Genomic DNA, 12,773 nt, shown 5'->3' with positions numbered 1-12,773 from the left:
AACATTGGATGTGGTGTGAAAGTGATCTGTAAGGTTTTTTTTTTTTTCTTCTTTTCCTTCAGTCTGCTGGGTTAAACGAAAAAAAAAAAAAACCTTACCATGTGTATCCAGCATTGCATATTAATACTTACCAGATACCAATCCTATTTGTGCCAATAGAATATATTTCGTAACTATTTGGGAACAATTTAACAATCTGTCACTACTGTGATGTAGTGATGGTCTTCTCTCCAAGAGCTTCTTTTATTATATGAAATCTGCCTCTCTTCTGACTAATCAGTGGGTAATTATAATCAGCTGGACAGGTTACAAACCATGTGTGATCACTGTAGAAGTTGCAATTCACACCTGTGCGTCACTTAATTGGGTTGCCCTACACATGGAAAACATGCTAAAGATGCTCATGTGCGCCCCCCCCCAAGCACGGTTTGCAATGAACATTTTTCGCTCAGCAAAACGTGCAACCGCTACCCAAATTTGGGGTGCCAATAGCTGCTTCCTGCCCAGCCTATAGTCAAATGTGAGCTCTCCTATCCTGGGTGGACATCATATTACGCCCTACTAACAGTACAAACCAACAGTACAAATAAGTAAGTTGAGCTGGGAGCTTTTCTTTGTTTTTGTATGAAGCCCTACCAGTCACGCACCTTGCGCACACCTTAGGGGCCTCGCTGTGGTGGGATCTCTCATCTGTCAGGTCATTGTGCTGGGCTGGTATGGTGTGATCGCTGTGGCCAGTCCCAGCTGTTACATGACAGTTGTACACAATGAATGACTTTCATAGCCATTCATTGTGTACTGTTATGTTGATCTCCTGTGATTGGTCATAGTGATCACATGGTACAGACAGGGCCAATCACAGTGCATCTCTACCGTGTGATAGCTTTGACAAATCACAGCTAGCAGAATAGTACACACTCAATGAATATATGCCATTCATAAAAATAATTGCTTACAACAGTGATTATAAGCAGTCATGGTGTTTAAACCTGATCACCTCCTAGTGCAGTATAGTCATACTATGGTAACACTGTACTGCTCTGGTCACAGTATGTAAATTTTTTTTTTTTTTAATTATATATTTTTTTTTTTATAAGGTCACCAACACTGATCACCGACACACCAGTCAAATAATGACGTTGTACTGCTCTGGTGACCATATGTAAAAGAAAAAAAAAAAAATTGGAAAAAATCTAATTTAATAATTTTCAGCTTCAAAAAAACTCACTATGCCCTTTACTATATAACTCAGACTGTCTACTTTCCAAAAAAGGGGTAATTTTCGGGGTATTTGTGCTGTCCTGGCATTTTGGGACCAAGAAATGATAGGCAAGTCAGTACATTAGGACTGCGCACCCATTCTCAGCCTAATGCACTTATTTTTCTGCCCAGTCAGGAGTATACAAACGCATACGAACTGGCTTCAGCCTGAGTCGCAGCGTTTCCTTCTGGCCAACAGCACCCACATTACGATGGAGTGGTGTCCTGTCTGGAGCGGTGCCTACCTTGTTCCTGGTTTGGTAATTAGCTGTCCCTCCACTACCCCTGGAGGGTCCACCCCTGGGTTCCCCTCCCTTCCCCCAAACCCCTCTATAAAATTTCGGTCACTGTGGGTCTTTCGGCCCCCCTTCCTCGGGTGAAGTGTTGAGCTGGCTTTGCCACATGCTCTTAAGGGGGGGCTGGTTGGAATTCCTGCTGACTGGGTTTTCCTGGTGCACAATGGGGGGGGGGGGGGTGCTTGAGCAAGGTTCCCTGCCATCAAGGGGGCTGGTGTCTAGGGCAGGGATGTCCTCTGGGCTCCCTGCGGATGTTTTTGGGCTGGGGGAGCAGATGTTTTTACCAACCGCGGGTACGCGCCTCACAGATCCGGACAAAAATTTAGGCCATGGCTTTGCGGCCAACTCATCCGAACCTATGGGAAGCGGCCCCTGTGAGGTTGGCTGAAGCCACTGCCTCCCGTTTGGGCATCCGCCTTCCCCCTCTGCTGCCCCTGTGTGGTCAGCTCCGCTGGGGCTAGCTGCTGGGCCCCCTCAGAAATTTAGGCCATGGCTTGCAGCCTGCTGGGCCATATGGTCAGCTTGGCACCTACTTTGTTCATATTTCACGACTGTGGTTTACAACTACTTTATAACCACATTACCACTGTAATTGTGTATTGTATACAGGTGTTGTAATCGTGTAATGTGTACAGGTGTTTATACAGGTGGTGTTTATATTTATATCTCTGTCATCAGGAAACCTGCATTCTAAATTTTTGTTTGGTAACTTTTTTTTACTATAGTTGTTTTTCTTCATACGATGATATGAATCTTAAGCGAAGAACCACATTACCGTTGATTCGTTCCCAGTCATTTCAGCTGTCAAGTAAAGAAGGTAGGCAATATTCTTATGGTTTAAAACTTGGTGTGTTTCCACTTTTGTCGTCAAATCTGAGAAAACCCTACCATGTGTTCCCGTTCACACACCAATGTACCGTGTACATATTCTTAGTTCTATATTTGTGTATATATTCTTAATAATTAAATTAAAATATATATATGTATATTACACAAAAAATTGTTTCATTTGAGCAATGGAGTCCCAGGAAAAAAAAAATCACCTGCAGACCCCCTAAAAGCGACGGTGGGACCCTCTGGTTCACAGTCGCAGCCAGATATTGCAGGTTTTTGCAAAGCCTGATGTCAAAAGTGGATTTTTTAAATTTATGGTACTGCCAGCCGCAAACGCCCTCCACCCTCACAAGGTCTTCGGATTCTGAGACCAATATAGACGCAAACCACCTTGGGGGGTCAGTGTCTTCACATTCTGATGGTGAAGAGGACCTGTCCTGCTCAGCCGCTGAGCTGGAACGCGCATTGGTGGAAGCTCTGATAGTTTCTGTGTAGGAAACCCTAAAATTGGCTGATGATCTCCAGCGTTTCCTCCTGGCTGACTGCTCCCACATTACAATGGAGCGGTGGTCTTTCCGAGGCGGTGCCCACTCTGTTTCTGGTATGGTAAGTAACTGTCCCCCTCTTCTTCTGAAGGGTTTTGGGGTGGACGTGGGCCCCTATCTGGGATGGTGGGACCCCAGGATTTGCCCCTCCCCCCCAGCCCCTCTAAAATTTTGGTGGTCACTGTGGGTCTTTTGGCCCCCCTCCACTCTTAAGAAGGGGGGGTTCCCTGCCACCCTGGGGGGTTGGTGAACTAGCCTTTGTCTGGCTCATTGGACAATTCCTCTTCAGGGGTGTCCGATACTAATTAATTTGGACAATGCCTTGGCCATGGTCTGTCAATCACCAAGGGGGCATAAGTAGTGTCCTGGCGGCTCGGTAATTAGCCAGCATTCTAAGGTGGGCTGACTGATTCCTTCCAGCCCTCTCAAATTTCTGCCATGATTTCTGTGTAGGATCAAAATAAGAAGGGATTCTGTCCAGACTAACCTCGTCGGTCTTGGTACACTGATCGGGTGGTAGCCGATGCTCCTTGGGGGCTTCCTCTCGGAGGATCGGCTGTCCCAAGGACCGATCTTCCATCCTGCTTTACAGTCGCTGGCTTTGCGGCTTGGCTGTTGAACACTGTTCCTACGCTGTGAAAAGCTAGGAAATCTACTTCTAGGAAGATCTACCATCGCACGTAGAAGACGTACATTGCGTGGTGTGAGTCTCTTGGGGTTCATCCTTGTCCTTCTCGGTGGATCGGAGCTTAACCTTCCTTTAACGGGGAGGTTGAACAGAAATTGGTCTTGAGTACCATCAAGGGCCAGGTATCGGTTTTGGCGGTTCTTTTCCAACGACCTTTGGCCTCACACTCCTTGGTGCGTACTTTTTCTTCAGGGTGTCCAACATTTGGTTTCTTCAGTGCGGCCTCTGTTGCCGCCCTGGGATCTTAATGTGGTGCTTTCAGCTCTACAGGAGCCTCCCTTTGAAAATATTCGGGAGGTTTCCCTGCTTGCGCTGCCCCGGAAGGTGGCCTTTTTTTGGTGGCTATCACCTCTGCGCCCAGGGTGTCAGAACTGGCTGTGATAACTTGTTGTTCACCTTATGTGGTGATTCACAAGGATAAGGTGGTGCTAATCCGGGCAATTAGGGTGTACCTGGCAGCTACAGGGTCTTTCAGGAAGTCAGACTTTGTGCTCACGGATGGACCTCGAAAAGGGTTGTCTGCTTCCTCTGCGACCATTTCCAGATGGATCAGGCAGACGGTGGTTCAGGCCTATTCCGTCAGGGGTCAGGTTCCTTCCTTTTTCCAAGGCGCATTCTACTAGGGAGCTTAGTGCCTCCTGGGCTTTCCGTCATCAGGCGTCAGTGACACAGGTTTGCAAGGCGGCCACCTGGTTGTCAGTGCACACTTTCACAAAGTTTTAAAAAGTGGATGTGTTGTCCTCTGTGGTTGCTTCTTTTGGCCTCAAGGTTTTGCAGGCTGCTGTTTAAGAGGACCTGATCATCTTTAAGGGTGTGTGTTTTTTTTTTTTTTTAGGTGGGCTCCAGTTTGGTTGAGCTCCTGTTTGTTGCCTGTTGGAATTTTTTTTTGTTGTTCCCACCCCTTATGTTTAACACTGTTTTGGGACGTCCCCATGGTAATGACTATCAGGAGCTGTGTTTGTCAATGAACGAAAGAGAAAATGGTATTTTTGGCTTACCGTAAAATCCATTTCTCTGATGTTCATTGACAGACACAGCACCCACCCCTTTATGGAGTTGTAATTCTTCTGACACTGCTTGTAACTAAATTGAGTGTCTATAGCTGAGAGAGGGAGTATACCCTATGGGACTGCCCATGGGTGTAGCCAGAATTCTTTTCTGCCTTGTGTCCTACTCCTGTAGGGGTTGTATAAACCAATGGTTATGACTAGAAGGAGCTGTCAGTCGAACATCAGAGAAATGGATTTTACGGTAAGTCGAAAATCCCAATTTTTTTTTTTCCTGCACAAAGATGTGCTATTATTATTATTATTATTATTATTATTATTATTATTATTATTATTTTATTTTTTTTACAAAAGATGAATGCAGCATTTATTATTAAGCTGCATTTGTGCCTACATAAAATGAAGGATAAGAACCCTGCTAAATAACTTAATCGGATAAAACATTTTTTCTTTTCTTTTTTTTTTTTTTGACGCATGTGTAGAATACATATACAACTATGACATTTACTTGAGCTTTAGCAATAAACCATGAATTAAAAAAATATATTTTTTTTTTTATCTAATACCATTCCCATATGAATAAATAACTACCTAGACAGTACAGTAAACACCCAACAACATCATGAATATTATCTGTCTGTTCAACTAATAAAATGTAATTTACCGTTGTAAAAATAGAATAAATTACTTATTCATCCCTGTTTTGGTAATTTTGGGATGAAAAGTAAGATAGTTTGCAGATGCATTCTGTTGTGAGAAGACTTTTCAGCTTGCTAAGCAAGATCCAAACTGTGACTGCAGCTATTCATAGTTTAACAAGCATTAAAATCACTTGGAGAAATAGTGGATAAGTCTACTGAAAAACCTGCTTAAGTTACTCATTATCTATTATAAATATTGCGTTTTAAAATATCCGTGTTTGATTGCTTATTTGCAGTATATTTATTTTGTTGCATACTCCTTGATTCTAGTATAGAGTTATAAGATTTCTCTGTAAATACTGTGCAATCCATATCATGCCATGGTTTTCAGCATACAGGCTGTTGGTGTGCATTGAATGGGAGAAAGAACATTTTGAAGACGCATCAATGCAGTCACTTAGCGCTTGTTATGGTTTTAAATTGCTGCCAGGGCGATGTTCCCAATTTTAAGTTTTGTAGGCTGCTAAAAAAACACAACCTCAATATAAGCCTATAATGATTAAAGGCCTCATGCTCATGGACATTTTACATACTGAAAACTCTTCTAGCAGAAATTGTGGGGAAATTTCTCACTCCTGGGGGGACCGCAGGGGTTGTATACAGCCATCTATACAACTGAATGGCTATATCTGGCCTACTTGAAAAGTAGATGTATTTATTATACACGTATGTAGTTAGACCTACATGCAGGGAGAGAACCACAATACATAGTGTTGGTTTCAAAAATATTGCTCTGTGTGGGAGATCCAATACAATTTATGTGAGCGAAAGTAGGTGGGACCTAGCTATCTGACTTTCTTTGAAGTTCCATCGGTTTCTCTGTTGGGACTTATTGCGATGCGGATGGTTTACATAGGCTTGTCACTTCCAGTGGCCCTTTGGGGGAAAAGGTCTTCAAAGGCTGAAATAGCAATCTTCCCAGCTGGAGGGGTAAATGCAGGGCCAATCCTAGGGTCACAGGCGCCTGGGTGCAGAAAATTTTCTGGCGCCCCCACATGGGCGTGGTCATCTTACTAACTCCTCCCCTTTACAAATGTTTATATGGCAATGGCTCAAACACAGAGATGCTCCCCTAAGAAGTCTTCTTTACCCCGGGACCCTCCCACGATTTCTTAACAAACAAATTACAGTAAGAGAAGCAGAATACTCTAATGGGAACTGGAGGGGGTCTCTCTAATGGACACAGAGAGGGCTGGAGGGGGTCTCTCTAATGGACACAGAGAGGGCATCTGTTAGAGAGTCTGTTAGACAGAGCCCCCAGACAGGAGATGGTAAGAGACTGCAGACTTGATACAAGAGATGGTCAGAGACTGCGGATATGATACAAGAGATCAATGCATTGATGCAGCCTCATCAGTGCCCACCAAATGCAGCCTCATCAGTGCCCACCAAATGCAGCCTCATCAGTGCCCACCAAATGCAGCCTCATCAGTGCCCACCAAGTGCAAGCCTACCGGCGCCCACCAAGTGCAAGCCTACCGGCGCCCACCAAGTGCAAGCCTACCGGCGCCCACCAAGTGCAAGCCTACCGGCGCCCACCAAGTGCAAGCCTACCGGCGCCCACCAAGTGCAAGCCTACCGGCGCCCACCAAATTCAGATTACTAAATAGAATCAATTCTTATTTGAAAACATTGTACACTAATCTACACTATTTTAATGTTGTACTAATCTGCCTCTGGTTGGTTGGTAAACGATGGAAATGATGTGTCCTGTCCCACCCCACCCACCACCGAAGCAACCGTGCAAAATTAGTTGTTTCCCGGTGTGACGCTTCATGTGTGTAGTTATGACAAGTCTATGGCGCTGGCACACTGATCCATGTCCTCCCTAGGATGGAAGAAATATACTCACGTTTCCAACAGTCCCTCTGGTTTTGGCATAAGCTCCTCTGTGGCAGGTTTCAGGCCTCTTTAGCGGTCAGTTTGGAGTCTCATCACTACTGCGCATGTGTGGGAGCTAGTCATCCCGGCACACAAGATCAGGCCAGTCGCTGTGGGCTTGCGCAGCTCAGCTTACATTTCAGGGATTGCTGTGATCAGGTAGGTTAGGTGTCATTTATTGCAGAAGACACTTTGCATGTCTTTTCTGCAATTAATGCCTCCTTACTCACACTGACTTACAATGGAACTTCATTTCTGCTTTAAGAATTAGTAAACTGATATATTATTTTTTGTTTTGGGGTTTAGTACCACATTAGGGAAACCACTGCACATCTTGTACACAAACCAAATAAAACAAGAAAGAAACAGACACAGGGATACTCATTTAATACTAATCAGAATAATATAGGCAGCTCTAAAATGAAGAAATGCTCTGATGAAGAATCCCAGTAAAAACTTCTGGTGGGACCCCACCACTTCAATAAGCATAAGGCCCCTTTCACACGAACGATCCGATCAGATCCGCCTGTCAGTTTTTTAGGTGGACCTGATCGGATGCTCCATGCATCCCTATGGGGCAGCGGGTGTCAGTGGTGACATGTCCGCTGACACCCGCTGCTATCCGATCCGATCCTGTCCATGAAATCCGGACACATGGGAAACACTATTTTCCATCCGTCCAGTGGATCGGACTGGATGAGAACGGACAGGTGGTCCACTCTCTTTCGATCCCCCCCATAGAGGACAGCGGGGAATCTTGACACCTCCCTCTCCGCACACAGAGCAGAGACGGAGCTCTCATCTGCCTGCTCAGCGGGGATCGGCGGATCGATCCCCCGCTGAGCAGAGAACGGTCCGCACCGGACAGCGGACCATGTGAAAGGAGCCTAAGGAAAAAAAGAAAAGAAGATCCCACAATGCTTATACCTGAGTGATAGAGGGGGATGCACTACCTACTGGAAACACACATGGCTGACCCTGATAGCAGTGCACTATACACACATTGTCAGTGATGCCCAGGGATGGAAAGTCAGGCTCAGGTCACCATCTTATCTGACTCGCCTGTCTAGAGGAAAGAATATTCAGACCCCCCCCTGAAATTACACAGCATTCGGGCACTCTTACTTCCATCTGTCAGGTAACAAGTGCCAGCAACACCAGCATTTCCTGCATGGGATGTGGATTGGTGCACTCTCCAAAACGGTCCCCAGTGTACTTTGTCACTGAACATAAATTTCCTGCTTTTCCCTTCACATGATGTGTTAGTATGGTGCTGGGGAGGAAGGTCACAGATGGCAGGGGGTAGGACCGATTGTAACTATTGTATATGCACCCACAGCAGTGTATAATTCAGGTTTATTATACACCAATATGTGTGCAGATAGAGTAGTTACAATTGTCCCGCCCCCTGCCATCTTTCTCCCCGGCAGCTGCTGTTAGTCTGTGTATGGAACAAGGGGGCAGAGCTCCGTATACCGGCCCCGCCCACCCTGACATCAATGCTTGATTTTGACTGGTCGCCTCACAGGTCGCCGTAGGTCGCCTTCCATAGGGAACGCGGGGCCGCGGGCATGGTGCAGGGGAACGCGGGGCCGCGGGCATGGTGCAGGGGAACGCGGGGCCGCGGGCATGGTGCAGGGGAACGCGGGGCTGCGGGCATGGTTCAGGAGAATGCGGCAGGTAGTGTGGCTGTGGATCAGTCTCACTTTCCTGTTCCTAAAGGGCGCCTTAGGATTTAAAAATGGTGCCGCCCGGCGCCAAAAAAAAGGTCAGCGGCCGGCCTGACATGCACACTGTGCATGCGCCGCCGCCGCCGCTCTGTAAAGTCCTTAGATGTTCGGCTATTCCCGGAAATAGCCGAACGTCTATGGGCTTTTCCGAGCGGCGGCGGTGCATGCGCAGTGTGCATGTCAGGCCGGCCGCTGACCTTTTTTTTTTTTTTTGCAATAGCCGAAAGCCGAAGAAGAGAAGAGGCGGCCGGGGGCCGCCCCTCTCTAAGTGCCAACTTTGTCCCATGGTCCCACCAGGACCCATGGTAGGGCCGGCCCTGATGATCAGAAATTGTTTAATAAAAATTATGGCTTTTCCATAATTAGCCACCCTCTAATAGGAAATCAGATTACAGAAGAAAGAACTTTGCAGATTTGGTGGAGGCTGGGAGCAATAGAAGGTATTTTTGGGTTACAAATACAGGTCTGTTTAAAAGAAAAAAAAAAGATTAGTGTCGCTCTAAGGAACTAAATGAAACTGTCATGGATTGGCTTTTGCAGTCATTTGAACATCTTTTTTTACTTTTTACAGTTGATCCTGAAGATTTATATATAGTGGAACCGCTGAAATTTTCTCCGGAGAAAAAGGTAATATTTTTTTAACATTTTTCAGTAAGCCAACTTTTCTGTTTTTAAAAATCCTTTTTTTATTGGCCTTATGTAATATGCAAGTTTTCTGAGATACTGAATTTTGGGTTTTCACTAGCTGTAAGCCATATTCATCAAAATTAAAAGAAAAATGCTTGAAATATATCACTGTGTGTAACTCCTCTATATAAAATACGAGTTCCACTTTTGAATTGAATTACTGACATAAATTAACTTTTTGATGATATTCTATTTTTATGAGATTCACCTTTAAACACACACATCACTAATTTGTTTTATAAGCTCTAGTTTCCAAACTTTTTTCAAAGTGTATTCTCAGTTAATTCTTGTAGTTGTAATTGAACAGGCAACAGTAAATAAAAAAAAAAAAAGAAAATTGGTCGGTGTCAAATCTTTACAATCTTACTGTTATGAGCCACAGATTATTTTACTTCGACTTTGGTATTATGACTTTTGTAGAAGCCTGTTTTCAGCCTGTTTTCACACACATCTTACCCAAGAGTTTCTCTTTCCTATGATTTGGGCAGAAATGATAGTTTTCTTGCTTTGTAGAAAGAAATCTAGTATATAATTTTAGTATATTTTGAAGACTAAAGCTAACCATTTAAGGCACAGGGGTTGATTTTACTAAAACTGGAGTGTACAAAATCTGGTGCAGCTCTGCATGGTTTCCAATCCCCTTCAAACTTCACCTTGTTCAATTTTGCTTTGTCAAAATAAACCTAGAAGCAAATTGGTTCTATCCAGAAATGCACCAGATTGGGCACACTCCAGATTTAGCAAATCAAACCCAGTCTGACACATTGCAATCATCAAATGGATAGTTTAGCTGAGTCCTTAGTAGAGCTGCGTGATTAATTGTTAAAAAAAAATCATGATTTTGATTCACCCCCCGCCCCCCTCACGATCTTAAAACGGCATGTCCTCAATTCACAAATCAACATTGTAAAACATTGTGTTTATAGTTATCTCGCAGCCTTGACAATGTATCCTTTCCTTTCTTTTAAATCAAAGGAATGAACTTCTGTCTGTAAGTGAGGACAGTTTAACCACTTAACGACCAGCCACGTAGACCTACGTCGGCTGATTTAAGTGGTTGTATCGGGGTGATGCCTCTAGCTAGAGGCATCACCCTGGTACCATTTTTTTAGAGCCGGAGATAGGCTTTCCGGCGGTAACGACCAATGCATTTTGGGAGCCACTCGATCGTTACCCCAGCGAGCGAGAGGGGATGCCCCTCTCCCGCGGCTCTTCCTGGGTCTCTCGTCCCACCGGGAGTGTAGTGGAGGGGTCTAGGTTCTTTTAGACCCTCGATCCCTCCATAAAGAGTACCTGTCACTGCCTATTGCTGTCACAAGAGATGTTTACATTACTTGTGACAGCAATAAAAGTGATCAGATTTTATTTTTATTTTTTTTTTTTAAAAACCTGTGCTAATATAGAAAAAAAAAAATTAAATGTGAAAAAAAAAAAAAAAAAGAGCTACACTCTATCTCTAACTGGTAACCATTAAAAATGTTTAAAGCGTCGCCTATGGATAATTTTATTGATTGTACTTTGTCGCCATTCCGAGGGTGAGTAGTTTTAAACCGTAACATGTTGGGTATCTATTTACTCAGCGTGACATCATCTTTCACAAAATACAAAAGAATGGGCTAAATTTACTGTTTCGTTTTTTTTAAATGCAGTGAAATTTAATTTTTCGTAAGTTTTGTTTAAAAAAAAATGGCCTTTGAAAGACCGCTGTACAAATACCGTGTGACAAAAAAATATTGTAATGACCGCCATTTTATTCTCCAGAGTCTTTGCTAAAAAAAAAATAAATATAAATATATATATATATATATATATATATATATATATATATATATATATATATAGTTTGGGGGGCTCTAAGTAGTTTTCTAGCAAAAAATACTGATTTTAACTTGTGAATAAAATGCGTAAAAAATGGGCCCAGTCCTTAAGTAGTTTAAGACCAGGCCTTTTTCTGACAATTGTTGCTTACAAGTTAAAGTCAGTATTTTTTTTTGCTAGAAAATTACTTAGAACACCCAAAAACATTATAGTTATATATATATATATATATATATATATATATATATATATATATATATATTTGTGTTTCCCCGAAAAGAAGATCTACTGTTATTTTCGGGACGGGCTGCAATGTAAGCCCTACCCAGAAAATAAGCTCTAGTTTAGTGTTTCTAAAATCCTAGAATCCACTTTATTGGTGTTTTTATATAATGTCCACTGTGTGCTTCTGTAATAGAATAGTGTGAAATACCTTTGGTTCGGTGCTCAGCTGATCTCCCACTCTGCTGTCCTTCTCCTCTCATAGCTGTCAGAGGGGGATATCAGCCCCTTCCCTCTGCAGTGTTCAGAGCGGGTCACAGAAGCGCTGAGTATTAGATTAGAATTGCGTGAAATACCTTTGTTATAGCGCCATTCTGTACTTCCATGACCCCCAGCTGTAAGCAGGGAAATAACAGAAGGACAGCAGCGGGAAATCAGCTGAGCGTTGCTGTAACAAAGGTATTTCACACAATTCTAATCTAATAATCTGCGCTTCTGTGTCCCGCTCTGTACGCTGCAGAGGGTGGGGGGGCTGAGATCCCCCTCTGACAGCTATGAGAGGAGAAGGACAGTAGAGCTGAAGATCAGCTACCAAAGGTATTTTACACTATTCTGTTACAGAAACACACACTGGACATTATATAAAACACTACTAAAGTGGATTCTAGAACTTTAGAAACCCTAAACTAGGTTCACACAGGGGATTCCTGACAGGCAGGGAGGGAGAGAGGACAGCACATTACAGATAAGACCTACCCTGAAAATAATCCCTACTGTGTCTTTTGGTGCCAAAATGAATAGAAGACCCGGGCTTATTTTCGGGGAAACACAAATATATATATTTCTTAGCAGAGACCTTCGAGAATAAAATGGCGATTGTTACAATATTTTATGTCACACTGTATTTGTGCAGAGGTCTTTCAAACGCAGTTTTTTGGGAAAAAAATTAACTTTAATTTAAAAAAAAAAAAAAAAAAAAACTTAAACGGCTAAGTTAGCCCAATTTCTTTGTATAATGTTAGGCCGAGCATTGTGATCTTTATTCTAAGAAAAAAAAATCATGATTCTAATTTTATCCAGAATTGTGCAGCTCTATTCCTTAGG

The 12,773-nt window shown here is 43.3% G+C and overlaps 1 protein-coding gene across 3 annotated transcripts in view; it reads left to right on the top strand.

Moving 5' to 3' along the window:
* The window catches only part of SUCO (SUN domain containing ossification factor), a 158,969-nt gene that overhangs the window by 144,830 nt on the left and 1,366 nt on the right, over window positions 1-12,773 (top strand). For all 3 annotated transcript variants that reach the window (XM_082266576.1, XM_082266575.1, XM_082266574.1), the window contains 2 exons: window positions 2,282-2,373; window positions 9,514-9,569. In XM_082266576.1, coding sequence (XP_082122702.1) covers window positions 2,282-2,373; window positions 9,514-9,569 — 148 coding nt within the window. The remainder of the gene's footprint in view (window positions 1-2,281; window positions 2,374-9,513; window positions 9,570-12,773) is intronic.

This window comes from Pelophylax lessonae (assembly GCF_965119305.1).
Source record: "Pelophylax lessonae genome assembly, chromosome: 8".
In the NCBI taxonomy this organism is placed as follows: Eukaryota; Metazoa; Chordata; class Amphibia; order Anura; family Ranidae; genus Pelophylax; species Pelophylax lessonae.
Note: the sequence above shows the minus strand (reverse complement) of the source record. Positions and strands in the feature narration are given on the sequence as shown.